This window comes from Archocentrus centrarchus, chromosome 24 (assembly GCF_007364275.1).
Source record: "Archocentrus centrarchus isolate MPI-CPG fArcCen1 chromosome 24, fArcCen1, whole genome shotgun sequence".
NCBI classification, from domain to species: domain Eukaryota; kingdom Metazoa; phylum Chordata; class Actinopteri; order Cichliformes; family Cichlidae; genus Archocentrus; species Archocentrus centrarchus.
This window is the reverse complement of record NC_044369.1, coordinates 7,656,929-7,673,176: the sequence shown is the minus strand read 5'-3', so window position 1 is coordinate 7,673,176 and position 16,248 is coordinate 7,656,929. Positions and strand designations below refer to the sequence as shown.

Below are 16,248 nucleotides of genomic sequence, written 5' to 3'. Positions count from 1 at the left end.
AGTCACTGTACTTAAGTGGGTCTCCTAAGAAAACAGCAGGTTCTGGGATGGGTATACGATTGGCCATAATTGCTTCAGCAAGGGTTGCCACTAAGTCACTGGAAGATGTAGTGAGTATGGCTGGTTGAGTGGCAAAAGCTTGGGTGATGGGAGTCTGTGGAGTGGCAGGGATTTGGGAAAACGTGGTTTGCTGCAGAGAAGGGAGTGTGAAAGGTTGAGGGCAAGGAGCAGAGTTGACTGGTTGTGAGTGATGGACTTGTTGATTTTGCAGGGAAGCAGGAAGTTGCAGGGATTTTGCTTCGTCACTATAATTGCTTTCTTGATAGACATGGAGCCTTGCTTGAGCTGCATTGTGCTTCCTGACTTCCATCAGCCTCTCTACTTCCTTCCTTTTCTCTTCCAACCTCAACTTTCTGACAGAACTTTCTGATACATACTTAGCTCTTATTCTAGCTCTTTGTGCTTCAATTTCCTTCTCTTCAGCTTCCTTTTCAGCTATTAATCTGTGGTCCTCTGCCTCTAGATTCAGAATTTCTCTTTCACATTCATGTTGTGCTTCCATTATTTTGATCACCTCTTGTGTGGTTGCCACTTCAGCTGCAGCTTGCTGTCTCTTTTGCAGTGTCTCGCAGGAAGCTTCTTTAGACATTTCAGAAACAGTTTTTGCTTTCTGGTGTTTGTTGACTTGACACTGGACACTGTGGTGTCAAACACTGACTCAGCATCTGGCCAGGGTATGTCTCCATGGTGACCATTTCCGCTGAGAAAGAGTTCAGCCTTTTCATTAGCAATCTTAGTGATTGCCCAGCATGCATCATTTTTTCTCCTAGTTTCTGGTACAGGACCTGTGATGTCCCTTATTTTGCCATAGACATCGTCAATATCAGACTGGAGGTCATTAATTGTGGTCATAACCACTGGAGGTCATTAATTGTGGTCATAACCACTGGAGGTCATTAATTGTGGTCATAACCACTGGAGGTCATTAATTGTGGTCATAACCACTGGAGGTCATTAATTGTGGTTATGACCAAAATTAATGACCTCCAGTATGATATTGACGATGTCTATGGCAAAATAAGGGACATCACAGGTCCTGTACCAGAAACTAGGATTTGTTATGTTATGGATCCAACTGTTATGGATTTCAAGATGGCGCCGGTGAGGTCAGCAGCCGTCGTACCTGCTCCTACGCTTTGTTTGTATATATTAGGTTTAGCTCTAATTTTGGACTTTATAAATCCGCCTGCTCTGTGTCATATCACATATGACAGACAGACTCTTTTTAATATCAGAATACAGCACTCTGGCTGTATTCTGACACCTTTTTCTCCCGACCCGACTTGGCCTCAGGAGATACTGCGTTTCCAGTGGGCCAGCTCAAACAAAGGACGGCGCGGAGCGCCCAGGTCACGGACAAGGCCCCGAGGGAAAAGAGCCGGCGTAAGAGAGAGGCTGAGGCGCAGAGCGCACCAAACGCCACTGCCGAGCATCCTGTTGGCTAATGTCCAGTCACTGGATAACAAGCTGGACGAACTCAGGGCCAGGATACAGTTTCAGAGGGACATAAGGGACTGCAACATCATCTGTCTCACGGAGACATGGCTGACCCCCCTCATACCGGACCACGCCGTACAGCCGTCGGAGTTCTTCAGTGTTCATCGCACGGACAGAACGAGTGAGTCTGGAAAATCAAGAGGAGGAGGTGTGTGCCTAATGATTAATAACAACTGGTGTGACAGTAGGAATGTTGTCCCTCTGAAACAATCATGTTCACCTAACCTGGAGCTCCTAACCCTGAAATGCCGTCCCCACTACCTGCCCCGCGAGTTCACTTCGGTCATCTTCAGCGCCATCTATATTCCACCTCAGGCGGACACAAACACTGCACTATCCGAGCTACATGAGGCGATTTCCACCTATCAGGCTAACCAGCGTGATGCGGCTCTCATCGTAGCCGGGGACTTTAACAGTGCAAACTTGAAAAAGCTGATACCGGAGTTGATTCAACACATCGACTGCCCCACCAGAGGAGAGAGGACCCTAGACCACTGCTATTCTCCATTCAAAGAGGGCTACAAAGCAAAGCCTCTTCCGCCTTTTGGGAAGTCTGACCACACCTCTGTCCTTCTCATGCCGAAATACAAACAACGGCTCAGGCAGGAACCCCCTGCTGTGAGAGAAGTGACACGGTGGTCTGATCAAATAGAGGCCGCTCTGCAGGGTGCGTTGGATTCAACCGACTGGGACATGTTTCGCAGCAGCGCGGGCGGAGACATCGAGGAGTTTACGGAAACTGTTGTGGGATTTATTGGGAAAGTTGTTGAAGACACTTCACTTAGGAGGACCATCAGGACTTTTCCCAACCAGAAGCCGTGGGTGGATAAATCTGTCCGCGACGCCCTGAGGTCCCGCACCGTTGCCTACAACTCCGGCCTCGCCTCTGGGAACATGGAGGACTACAAGGTTGCATCATACAACGTCCGCAGAGCGGTGAAAGAGGCAAAACATCGCTACGGCCGCAGACTGGAACAGCAACTACAACAGTCTGACTCCAGGGGACTGTGGCAGGGACTACGCACCATCACGGACTACAAAGCACCACACACACACCCGGTGAGTGCCGACGCTTCTCTGGCTGATGAACTCAACATCTTCTTTGCGCGCTTTGAGTCGGGAAGCCGACAGCCCGCTGCGCTCCCGGCCAGAGGGGCGGAGACACTCACTGTGACGGAGCGCGACGTGAGGAGGGCGTTTAGACGTGTAAACACCAGGAAAGCGGCTGGACCAGACGGTATTAGTGGACGTGTCCTTAAGACCTGCGCTGACCAGCTGGCACCTGTGTTTACACTGATATTCAACCTCTCACTGAAACTGTGTGTGATTCCCACCTGCTTTAAAAAGTCCATCATAGTCCCTGTCCCAAAGAAACCACACCCCAGCAGCCCCAATGACTTCAGGCCCATAGCACTCACCTCTGTGGTGATGAAGTGTTTTGAGAGACTCATCAAGACATTCATCACCTCCTCACTGCCCACCACCCTCGACCCACTACAGTTTGCATACCGGCCAGACAGATCCACAGATGACGCCATATCCTTCCTCCTCCACAAGACCCTTTCACACATAGACACTGGTAAGGGGAACTATGTGAGAGTGCTGTTTGTAGATTACAGCTCAGCATTCAACACCATAGTTCCCTCCAGGCTGGTCTCTAAGCTGCTGGACCTAGGCCTGGGCCCATCCCTGTGCAGGTGGGTTCACAGCTTCCTGACCAGCAGACCACAGGTGGTACGAGTGGGTCACCTCACCTCATCCTCCCTCACCCTCAACACTGGATCCCCCCAAGGCTGTGTGCTCAGCCCTCTGCTGTACTCACTGTACACCCATGACTGCGAGGCCACGTCAGAGTCCAACGTCATTATCAAGTTTGCTGACGACACTGCTGTTGTGGGACTAATCTCTCACAATGAGGAGACAGCCTACAGGAGAGAGGTCTCCCGCCTGGAGAACTGGTGCCAGGAGAACCACCTCCTGCTCAACGTCAGCAAAACGAAGGAACTGATCGTGGACTTCAGCAGGAAGCAGCAGAGGGACTACCATCCACTTGTCATCAGTGGTGCTGAGGTGGAAAGAGTGGACACCTTCAAATACCTGGGAGTGACCATCTCACAGGACCTGTCCTGGACTCATCACATAAACATCACTGTGAAGAAGGCCAGACAGCGTCTCTACCTCCTCAGGCGGCTGAGAGACTTCAAGCTCCCACTCAAGGTGCTCAGGAACTTTTACACCTGCACCATCGAGAGCATCATGCGTGGGAGCATCACCACCTGGATGGGAAACTGCACCAAGCAGGACCTCATGGCCCTAAAAAGGGTGGTTCGTTCAGCTGAACGGGCCATCAGAACCACCCTCCCCAACCTGCAGGACATTTACACCAAGCAGTGCAGGCTGAGGGCCATGAAGATCCTAAAACAGCCCAGCCACCCCGGACACTCTCTCTTCTCCCTGCTCCCATCAGGCCGGCGTTACCGCTGCCTGAGGGCTAAGACTGAAAGGTTGAAGAAGAGTTTTTACCCACAAGCCATCCGTCTGCTCAACTCTGAGCCCTAACTGGACCATTATTGCGCAATGTAAATATTATAATTTATAAAAGTGTGTATAGTGTATAGTATATAGAGTATAGTGTATAGTGTGAATTACTTTTTTTTTTTTTTTTTTTTATTCTTCTTATTTATATGTGTGTGTATATATGGTTGCAGGTACAAACTACATTTCACTGTGCATTGTACTGTGTATAACTGTGCATGTGACAAATAAACACTATCTTAATCTTAATCTTAGATCCAGAAGAACACCGCCATTATGGAAAAAGAGATTTTATGCAACAACTTTTGAACCAATAAAGATGGAACTGTTATAAACAGATTTCGGTGACATTTTGTGGAGTGGTTGGAAATGACAAGAGGAGGAAGTGTCAGTGACCCTATAGCCTTGGCGGAGGTTTGCACTCTCTGAGTGCTTCTAGTTTAGTATAATATTATGATAAAAATCACGAGCTGTTCCTTTCCTTCCCCGTACTTTTTTTGCCCCATCATTCTTGTAAAAGTGAATCTTGTTTTTTGTTTTTCAAAGAATTTTTCACCAGACCTGTGCAGGCCGTTTTAGCTGTTTGGGGGTGCAGTGCAATCTAGTTTGAAAAGCTACCAAATGCAAGATCACCATTTGAAATTAACTCCAGTTATTTTATGTGTTTAATTTGCTGTAAAAGGAAACAGGTCTCACGTAGCCATGAAACAGCTTGTCAGTGGTCATTTTCCAGTTAGTTTAAGCCTCTGAAAATAGATTATTGTGCTTAAAAATGGCTATAATTCCATTTTATCAGTTATTGTGATAATTTTGCCAATTAAAGCTGAAAAGCTGCACTTTATTTACATCTTGACCTTTTGGCAAAATTATAAATAAAATGTAGCATTGTCCAAAAACTTATGGAAAAATGACTTTGAGCTAAAGAGCATACTTAATTAAGTTAAATGTTTTTGTATTTGGGTCAAGAACAAAAACATTACTCTATGAACACCTAATCAGTATATTGTAAATAGTGGGATGTTTTTTCAAATGTGTGACACTGAGCACAAAGATAACTACATGATCATAGATTATGCAGTCACTTTAGCTTCCTTGATTTTTTTTTTTTTTTTTTTTTGCATTACAAAATACCATATAATACTCTGCCGTTTCCTTCCTATATTACACAAGCAACACATAAATGATTCATCAACTGGTATATAAAGAGATGTGCAGCCACACAGAGATTACTTGTAGCCTTGTAGCCCTTACATCACACACTTTCCTCAAACAGTTGAGTTCCCTCTCAATCAGAAAGGTATGTATTAATATGCCATTATTTACTTAAAGCTAGGTGCTTAAAAAAATAATAAAAACAAACTTGGTAACTCAAAAAACAGACATTTAATTTAAGTTTAATGGTGTACTATGATTTCTTTGGTTCTTATTTCTAGGATGAAGTGCACAGTGCTGTTCCTTGTGCTGTCGATGGTTGTCCTCATGTCTGAACCTGGGGATGCCTTTATTCACCACATTTTTGGTGGAATTGTTCACGGTAACTAATTCTTTTATTTTCAAATCAAACTTCTTGGCAGAAAATGTATAAATTAAGATGAGTAATTACTGTAACATCATTACAGTACTTAATGTAAATTTTGTTTAACTGAATGATTAAATTCTCAATACTATGTTTATCAGTTTCTTTAACTGGATTTTTTAATATAAATCATGTTTATGATGCACATAAACAGATACACACAAGTTTGAAATTTTACTTTCATTTTTTAATTTTAATTACCTGTGTTCCAAGTTTCAACAATAACACAAAGGAGCACATTAATGATTTTACATGGGGACCTCAGTTTGGATAAGTATCAATCTCTCTGAAAAAGACAGCTTTGTGAATGTATTTAAACATAACAACCATTCTCAGATTTGGTTGGAGGCTTATGAACGAAAAAAAAAAAAAAAGAAAGAATTGTGGTTGTGTAAAATAAGAATATTTTAAATGTGGGTTCCAGGATTTCTGAATGTTGATCTGTAAAAGTTTCTAAAATTGTGAAACATCTGCCTAATTAATTCAACTCTGTCTCTGATGAGTGCCAGTGTGAATTACAAAGCCTAAGCACAATACTGCAAATAAGTACTAATAGCTAGCTTCCCCAAAGCCTGCTATTAGCCAGAAATAGGTTTTATATTTGTTACTGGTATCAAATATCAGTGCACAGATCTAATTTAGGAGATGTAAAAGGTATGATTAGCCACACATTCCCTGTGAGTGTTGTAATAGAATTTTACATGCTCTATTATTTTCTCCATATTATATGATGTGCATAATAATGTCTAGAATTCAAACTGGAATATTTTCCTTCTGTTTTCTGTTTTATTCAGTTGCCAAGACTATCCATGGGTAAGAATGTGTACTTCTACAATTATCCTGCAATTATAGCAATTATACTGCTTGATAACTGTTGCATCTGGAGCTTAACTATCAATTCCGTCTCTGACCAACAGTCTCATCCATGGAGGAGGAAATAAGGAGCAGCAGCTGGAGCAGCAACAGGAGCTAAACGAGCGCTCGTTTAACCGAGAGCAGCTCAAACAAGAGAGGGCTGCTTTCAACGAGCGAGTCTAAAATGCATTATTTTAGTTGAAAAGAAATGTATACTGCAAACATGAACTAATTTTTAAAAAATGACCTGCTGGGATTGCCATGAGTTTAAATGATGCTTGACTCTTACATGATTTAAAAAGACATAGCAGGTGATTTGAATAAATTCTCAACAAGGTCAAATCTTCCGGAACACTTGTAATGTGTAGAACAACTTACTTGCTTGACCAGCATTTTGATGTAATGCTGAAACAGAATAAATCTTCATTTTGTGCATGAAAACATTTGTCCCTTGTTTGAATTGAAGGAAAGAGCTGTATGAAACATGGAAATTATGCGAATTGTTGTTCAGAGCTTCATATAGTCAGAGTCAGTTTCTGTGAATGCTATATGAACTGATTTAATAACAATAAGTTCATTTTCCATTTATCTTACATTTTTGATTATATATATATATATATATATATATATATATTGCAGGCCATTAGCTGCTACAGCCATGACAGTCACGGTGTTCCACCCTTCATACTAGACAATGTGTGTAATTCACATCTCAAACTAATAATAATGATGAGAGACCAGCACAACATAGCTGATAAGTCTGTAGCTGAACACATAAACACTGACATGAACACTCCCATGAGTTTTTTGCACATTCATCCAAACAACAAAAAACACCGTGTCAGCTGATCACACAGCGACACTCCATGTTTTAACACTGAAAAACATTGTACCACTACTCATTGTACGCAGTACATTTAAAAAAAAAACAACAACATACTTTAATTAAAAATCACATTAGTAATCTCCCGCTAAACTGCCACGTATAAACCTTTTTCTTACTAGCCAGGTTTGTAACAATGAAATAGAGAGAAACACGCTAGAATCAAACCCTACTGTCTCGGCACCCAGAAAGGGAAACTTCAAGACAAAGAATTGTTTCAAACACATCACAGCTTTGGGGGGTTGAATGCACTACATTTAAAAATACTTAATTAAAAATAAACACATTAGTAATCACTCCAGTGTTAATTTTTCTCTTCTTTTTAGGGCAAAAGCCAAAACTGAGGCACTTTTTAAACCCCCATTTCTCTCTCAATTTTTGTGGTATAGACATAAAAAACATACATACTGCTTTAGTAACATCTCCTTTTGTTCATAGTGTAAAACGTTTTCCACCAGGACCTACAGTTTTTGTGTGGTAACCTGTGGTAAAGATGCAGCTTGAAGCAGCTTATTTCTGATTGGTGAATTCACTTTCAGACACTCGATCAGTAGATGAGCCGCTCTACTTCCTGAGCTACAGCCACCCTACTCATCCTTGTTTTCACTGGAGGACTAATACTATGTTTATTGAGCCTTAAGAATTTTTAATTAGTGAGTTGCCACATCAATGTTTCCCTATTCACTGCTAACCACTGAAGATGTATATATGTATATATGTATGTATGTATGTGCGCTTGTTTAATTTCAGCTAATGCTGTTTGATTGTATTTAGAATTATATTTTCTCTATTCTGCTCTTTGTATCACCATAGCAGAGTGCAAACAGCAGAGAGTATAAAGATAACATTGCTTTAGCTGACTGCAGCTTGTTAACTGTAATTGCTTTAAACTCTTCCCAACAAATCACTGTAAAACTAAAGATGGACAAATGTCAGAGGAACCACAGCCTGTGTGCACACTTTGCACACATTTCGATCCCTGTCCACTTGGATTCTCTGTTTTTCCAGTGCAGATTTTTACTGCGCCCTTTTCACTCTCCCTCAGGTAGACACTCTGACTACAGAGTTGAATTCAGAGAGCAGCACAGCCCAGAAAAGTGAAAATGCTCGCCAACAATGGGAGTATCAAAACAAGGAACTCTGTGGGCCAAGCTTGGCGAACTGGAGGGTTCTGTGAAGAACAGGTTCAAGGCCTCCATCACTGCCCTGTAGGCCAAAAAAACACAGCTGGAAGAACAGCTCATCCGGCCAATCATGTTAAGAAATTTTGACTGAGACGGCCGGGCTCACAGTTTCTGCTCAAATTCATACCAAAGGCCCTCTATTGGGTTTTATTGTTATATATATTGTTTTGTTTTGTTCACTGGTGTGCAGTCATGTTGAAACAGAAAGAGGCCATTCCCAAATTGTCCCCACAAAATTGAGAGCATGAAATTGCCAAATTGTCTTGGTATGCTGAAGCATTACGAGTTCCTTTCACTGGAACTAAGTGATTCATCATTCCAGAGAACACGTCTCCACTGCTCTAGAGTCCAGCGGCGGTGTGCTTTACACCACTGCATCCAACACTCTGCATTGTGCTTGGTCATCTAAGGCTTGGATGCAGATGCTCGGCCATGGAAACCCATTCCATGAAGCTCTCTATGTGCTGTTCTTGAGATAATCTAAAGGCCACATGAAGTTTGGAGGTCTGTAGTGATTGACTGCAGTAGTTTGGTGACCTCTGCACACTATGCCTCTCAGTATCCACTGACCACACTCTGTCATTTCATTGCTTACTTTTTCTTTTCTTTATTTTAGCTTTTCAAATTGGTTAAACTCTTTAAGCAAATCAAGTTTGAGCTATTTTAAGCCTTTTTAGGCATTTCAGCTCAAATCTTTCAGCGTTCAGCATTCACATTGCATTTTCTGCAGGAAATGTTTTTTTCTAGAGGCTTTGTGATTTTATTCACAAATAAAATTCTTAACCATTAGAGAAAAAATGATTCATAACCATCTCAACCACACGTCTTCTTGTTTGGCTGCTTTCAGCACTGCTGGTATGTATTGAAACTCTCTCTCCAATTGATCTTTCTGAGTTAACTTCAATAGTTACTTCCTCCAAACCATCAACATGTCTATGGGCTATGTACCACAGGCTTTAAGGGCTGCATTAATTAAAGCATCACTTAAAAAGTCATCACTTGACCCAGCTGTGTTAGCTAATTATTGGCCAATCTTCAATCTTCCTTTTCTCTCACAAATCCTTGAAACTGATCAACAGCAGAGGAACGGTTTGTTTTGAAGAGTTTCATACAGGTTTCAGAATTCATCACAATACAGAAACAGCATTAGTGAAGATTACAGATAATCTTCTCATGGCCTCTGACAGTGAGTAAACAGCACTGCTCCTCGAAGAAGCAGCTGCTGCAAATAATTCAGCTGTTTCACCCAAACAGGAAATGCAACGCTAATCACAGGACATACAAAAAAAAGGCAGGACAAGAAATTTTGTTTTGTTTGCCCAATTGCTTTATTAATGTTTGAATTTAAAGATTTATACATCTAATTTCTTAGTCTTTGTTTTTTGATTGCTGTCCAATTCAATGTTATTTATTTAGCCCCAAATCACATCAAGAATTATGCATTATTGAAGTGAATATTATTGTTTTGATGAGACAAAGATTGAACTTTTTGGCGTTAATTCTGAGCAGTATGTGTGGAGAAAACCAGGCACTGCTCATCACCTGCCCTATACAATCCCAACAGTGAAACATGGTGGTGGCAGCATCATGCTACAGGAGAGTAGCATGGGACGGGACGACTGGTTGTAATTGAAGGAAAAATGAATGCGGCCAAGTACGGAGATATCCCGGAAGAAAACCTCTTCCAGAGTGCTCAGGACCTCAGACTGGGCCGAAGGTTCACCTTCCAACAAGACAATGACCCTAAGCACACAGCTAAAATAACAAAGGAGTGGCTTTGGAAGAACTCTGTGACCATTCCTGACCGGCCCAGCCAGAGCCCTGACCTAAACCCAATTGAGCATCTCTGGAGAGACCTGAAAATGGCTGTCCACCAACGTTCACCATCCAACCTGACGAAACTGGAAAGGATCTGCAAGGAAGAATGGCAGAGGATCCCCAAATCCAGGTGTGAAAAACTTGTTGCATCATTCCCAAGAAGACTCATGGCTGTACTAGCTCAAAAGGGTGCTTCTACTCAATACTGTGCAAAGGTTCTGAATACTTATGGCCATGTGATATTGTGATATTTCAGTTTTTCTTTTTTAATAAATCTGCAAAAATTTCTACATTTCTGCTTTTTTGATTTTAGCAAATGGCTGCAATGAAAGTAAGAGTGAAAAATTTAAAGGGGTCTGAATACTTTCTGTACCCACTGTGTGTGTGTGTGTGTGTGTGTGTGTGTGTGTGTGTGTGTGTGTGTGTGTGTGTATGTGTGTGTGTGTGTGTGTGTGTGTGTGTGTGTGTGTGTGTGTGTGTGTGTGTGTGTGTATAAAAAAGGGAGAGTACCACAAGTACAGCCCTTCTTGTGTTGTACTGCATACCTTCCTGTCAGCTTCACTGTGCTGCACTCTTCAGTGCCAACACAGTGCAGAGCAGCTACCTAAACTCTGCTCCCAGTGAGGTAGATTATCTTGTCAATAGTTTTACATCCTCACTGCATATGACGTTGGATACTGTGGCTCCTCTGAAAAAGAGAGCCTCAAATCAGAAGTGCCTGACTTTGTGGTATAATTCACAAATGCGCAGCAGCAGATCATCCGTAAGCTAGAGAGGAAATGGCATCTCACTAATTTAGAAGATGCTCATTTAGCCTGGAAAAAGAGTTTGTTGCTCTATAAAAACAAAGCTGTCTGTAAAGCTAGGAAATCTTACTATTCATCACTGATTGATGAAAATAAGAACAACCCCAAGTTTGTTTTCAGCACTGTACCCAGGCTGACAGAGTCAGAGCTCTGTTGAGCTGAGTATTCCTTTAACTTAAAATAATAATTAATTTAAACATCATGGGCCATCTGCCCACGTTTTGTGTTTAGTTCTGTTTTCACTAAGTTTTATTATTTCCTAGTTTTTTTTTTTGGTTTTCATTGTTCATCTTAGTTCTGGCTTTGTTAACATTTGTGGTTTTCTTGTTTCCTTTGTTCCTGTCTCCCCTGCGTCTGTGTTCTTGTGTCTGTTTTGTCCTTTTGTCTTGACCCTGACCTCCTGTGTTTTCATATTGAGGTTTATTCCCAGTATTGTGACTAGTCTGCGCAGTGGCGGTTTCTGATATGGGCGACATGGGCAGCCGCCCAGGGCGGCATTTCATCTAGGGCGGCATGACCGCCCCCCTTCCCCCAATGCATTGCGATCGCCACAGCAGCGCCTACCGCACTACTCCACTTGTGGGGTAATGGGCGCCCTCTGCCTGCTGTGTATTGCATGTAGCTTTCTGCAATGGTCAGACAGGTTGTAACAGAAGGAAAGGGGCAGGCGGGGGATTCTCTGTCTCGCTGTCACTGCTTCACTAGATCGTCACACACACACAGCGCTGCCCCGCCCCCTTCTCCTGCGAGTCAAGTGAAGCAGTGATGGCGTGAGAGTGAGACAGTCAGCCGGGTTCATTCGTTCATGCCTGTACAGTTTTGGCCTGGTTACAGCCAACAGTAACTGCTGAATTATAAATAAAGGCAACTCACCCAAAGCTCTGTATATTTACCTCCGCCAAGGAGGTTATGTTTTCGGTTGCGTTGTTTGTTTGTCTGTCTGTTTTTCAGCAGAATTACTCCAAAAGTTATGAACGGATGTCACTGAAATTTTGTGGAGCGGTTGGAAATGACAAGAGGAAGCAGTGATTAAATTTTGGTGGCGATCCAAATCACGATCTGGATCCAGGAATTTTTTTAAGGATTCTTCAGTATTGCGGGATACAGGCAGAGCCTTCCCCTTTAAGAGACACCACACACTTTTCTCTGCCCCGTGTGTGTGTATGCGGGCTAGCGTGGGAGACGAGCGCGAGGGAAAAAGTGTGTTCGGTGGCGGTGGAAAAAGGAATAAAAGTTCTGTTGCTAAAATCCTTCGACTTGCTGCATTTCTCCGCCTTGCTAAAGGTGACCCACATGGATGAGCAAGTTAGTTACCAGCCACGAGCCAAGCGAAGTAGAGACCAGAGGTCTCCCTACTAGGTTAGGAGCCGCGATCTGGTCGAGGTAACACACTATTGCGGGATAGGGGGTTATTGTTGTCTGGGAAAGATGAAAGATTATTTCAAAGTATTTAGATACACGTATTACAGCGTCAGTGACCCTATGGCCTTGGCGGAGGTTTGCGCTCTCTGAGTGCTTCTAGTTAAATATATATCACACCTGGTGCTATTAACATGAGTTTCAATGGAGGTTTTGTTGTGTTGGGCTGGCAACTGTCAGTCAGATCTAACAACCCTGTGGATGGGTGGTGGTTATAACCTATTCAGCTTCAGTGCAAATTACGGCAGATGGAAAGGAAAAGGTCAAAGCCATCAGGTGTGCAGTTTAGGAAAAAGAGAAAAGAACAACAGGAGAAATAAGCAAAGATGAAGGTAAGCAGAAGCTGTGTAATATTTCAGTTTCTTCCATGTTTTTTCAAATAAAATTTAAAAGAAATTCTGAGTGTGCCTGTGATGGTGGGGAGACCTTCAGTTAAAAGCTGTCTGTCAGACCATGGCAGAAAGCTACATGCACCACACAGCAGGTGCTCATTACCCCCCAAGTGGAGTAGTGCGGTAGGCGCTGCTGCGCGATTGCTATGGGGGGTTGGGGTGGGGGTGGGAGGGCGCCGGCAGGGATGCTCGCCCAGGGCGCCAAACAGGCTAGGACCGCCACTGAGTCTGCGTCTCTCTCTCCCGTGTCTGAGTTTCTTTGTCTCTTTCCCTGTGCCGTGGTCCCTGTTTAGTTTTCTCTGTGTGCCAGGTCCCCGTGTCAAGTCTGTGTGTTGCACACTTGAATTAAAATCCATAAAACAGTGTGTTTTGTAGTACGCCCATCTTTAATGCTGTAAACACACAGACACAGCACAGTTACTCGCAGCTCATATTCCCTCTGGGCTCACCCTAGGCGTACTGCCTACATGGAGTGGCCCAGCCCTCTTTACCCCTGCGTAGCTTGCTCTCCATGCGGATGCTCCCCCTTGTGGCACAGCAGGAGAATAGCTGCTCGTGTAGTACCATGTCTGACGCTGGAACACAGTTTGTTTATATACAACTAAAAGACCCAACATATTTTCTCCCACAACATTTATAATAAAATCAAATAATTTTGAGGGGGTGGTGGTGGCTTCTTTTACCTATGCCACTCTTCTCCCTCACATGTGTATACCTTGTTTAGTCACTTCCTGTTTTGACAGTCTTGTGTTCCCTGTGTTTAGTTTTGCTTCCCCTGTTATTAGTTTCATTTGCTTCACCTGCTGTGCCCTGCTGTTTCCTGTTGCCCTGATTACCTGATGTGTATTTAATCCCTCAGTTTTCTTCTGTTCATTGTCGCGTTGTCGTCAGTGTTCCCTCTGTGTGTGTGTGTGTGTGTGTGTGTGTGTGTGTGTGTGTGTGTGTGTGTGTGTGTGTGTGTGTGTGTGTCCCCGTATGTGTGTGTGTGTCCGTATGTGTGTGTGTGTCCGTATGTGTGTGTGTGTGTCCGTGTCCGTGTCCCTGTGCTAGTCATGCTCAAATCAAGCAATAAAGCAGTATTGAACTGCTTTATTGAACATGGGTTCATTCAGTCAAAGGTTCATTTCAGTGACATCTAGTGGTGAAAGAGTAGACAACAAACACTGTCAATATATGTTCAGCTGATTCAGTAGACATGTTGGCAAGTATCTGAGAGTGTGCTTTAGGAAACAAAGTAGGTGCAGGGAAGATGGGTTGTGCTTGTATAACTCAGTCATGAAATTCAGGGATGGAATTCAGAGGTTTTTATTTAGGAATAAGAGTTTTTCCACTGTTTTTGAACAGGCGCGCACGTTATGACCAAATATCATGATATCAGGTTCTATTTACAAATAAGGATGAATGAATGTGTGTGTTGTGTTATTGAGCAGAGTGCTGAGAAAACATGGCATTAACTGGCTGTGCTTGTGTAACTACCGCTTTTGCGTTAATCTTGATACGACAGCGTCCGGCATCACGTTGAAAGGATGAGCCAGCAAAGGCTGGCCTCATAACTCAGCAGTAACTGTTGGCTATAACAACGGTAAAACTGTGCAAATATGAACCTGGCTCACTGTCTCGCTCTCGCTCCTTCACTTGTAACCAGCGAATCACCTGAACCAGTCAGCTGATTCATTCCGAGACCGAAGCAGTTGCTGCTTCGGACGTCATATGTCACGTGATTTTTTTCGTCTTGAAGCAAGCTGCGAAGCAGTGGTTCTCTGGCGTTGTAAGCTCAGGGTTCAAAGCACGTATCGAAGCTTCTGTTACACACTCTCATCACTACCCTGCGCCATTGTTTTGTACTTAGTTCTGGCACCTGGCCAACTCCACTATAGCTAAGTTTATTGCTTCTTCTCTTTCCTCATTCACCACCTTTCAGTCCAATTCTGTCTGAGTCTGCATCCTGGGGTCCACACAATACACGACACAGGTAGCATGGTGATGTGACAGTAATATGATAAAGGCAATGGCGTAGGAATGAGTTTACTATTGGGGGGCCACATATTGGAAACCTAACAGATCCGTAAATACTCTGAGGTGGGACAAATGTGTCTGTCTCCAATATTGGGGGGCACAGCCCCCCCCCCCCCCCCCCCCCCCGGTTCTTACGCCTATGTGTGTGACTGTCTCACAAATTAAAAAACATTAGAATTAATGCAGTAATAGATAAGTAAATATATACTAGCATCACACTTTTCTTACTTGTAACAGTAAATCAAAAACAACAAAAACTCAGTGTCAGCTGATCACACTGTCACCACTCCATGCTTTAACATGGAAAAAATAATGTGGTGTTCGCAACTAAGAAAGAGCGTGGGCGCTGTGTTACTCATCACACAAAGCTTACGCAAAATGTGGAAAAATCCCAATAGCCAGAAATAAGCAAAAACAAGCCCTGCTTTCTCGATAACATGGGGAAATTCCAAGATAAAACCTTCTTTAATTAAAAATCATGTTTGTAATAGATATTTTATTACATTAGGATTAGTAGATACTGTCAGGGTACCAGAGCCAGCCCAAGCCTTGAAGGGGCCCTAAGCAAGATTTTATTTGGGGCCCCCTTCATACCATTTCATTGTCCCCTGAACTTAATGGCTATTAATGCTGGAGGGTTATGGTTGATTATTAAATGTTTTAGGATGTATTATTGTTTCAGCCTTTTCAATTAAATCTTTCAATTCAATTCCATTTTATTTATACAGTGCCACCTCACAACAAGGCAATTTATACTGTAAGGCTGGTGTGCCCACACTTGCGCCCCGTGGGCTGCTCCTGGCCCCGCCCCCTTCTGGTCCACGAATTGATGTCAAAAATAACATACAATTTGGCCCTTTAAATTACTTTTTTGACATTTCGCTTAACCCTCTTAATTGGAGGGGAAGGCCAAATGTCAAAAAAGGAACTTAAAGGGCCAAATTGTATGTTATTTTTAACATCAATTTGTGGAGCGGAAGTAGGGGGTGGAGCTGGAAGCGGCCCGCGGGCCGAGTTTGGACACCCCTGCTGTACGGTAAAGACCCTACAATAATTACAGAGAAAACCCAACAGTTATCTTAATCTTTAAAATAGAGAGGGTGTCTGGCTTCTGAATCCAAGCTGGGAGCTGGTACCACAGAAGAGGGGCCTGAAAGAGCGAAGTGCTCTATTCAGGTGATACGGTACTATGAACCAATGAAGAGAA

The 16,248-nt window shown here is 43.1% G+C and overlaps 1 protein-coding gene across 1 annotated transcript; it reads left to right on the top strand.

The window, feature by feature from the left end:
- Positions 1-5,324: 5,324 nt before the first annotated feature.
- Positions 5,325-6,951, top strand: LOC115774704 (moronecidin-like). The gene is made up of 4 exons (XM_030722088.1): positions 5,325-5,389; positions 5,526-5,626; positions 6,463-6,481; positions 6,586-6,951. The coding sequence occupies exons 2-4, from the start codon at positions 5,527-5,529 to the stop codon at positions 6,704-6,706; spliced, it is 240 nt and encodes a 79-aa protein (XP_030577948.1). The 5' UTR covers positions 5,325-5,389; position 5,526; the 3' UTR covers positions 6,707-6,951.
- The last annotated feature ends 9,297 nt before the right edge of the window (positions 6,952-16,248 follow it).

Bases quoted from the DNA above. Each gene is read 5' to 3' on its own strand.
- LOC115774704 (XM_030722088.1), top strand. From the start codon at position 5,527: ATGAAGTGCACAGTGCTGTTCCTTGTGCTGTCGATGGTTGTCCTCATG.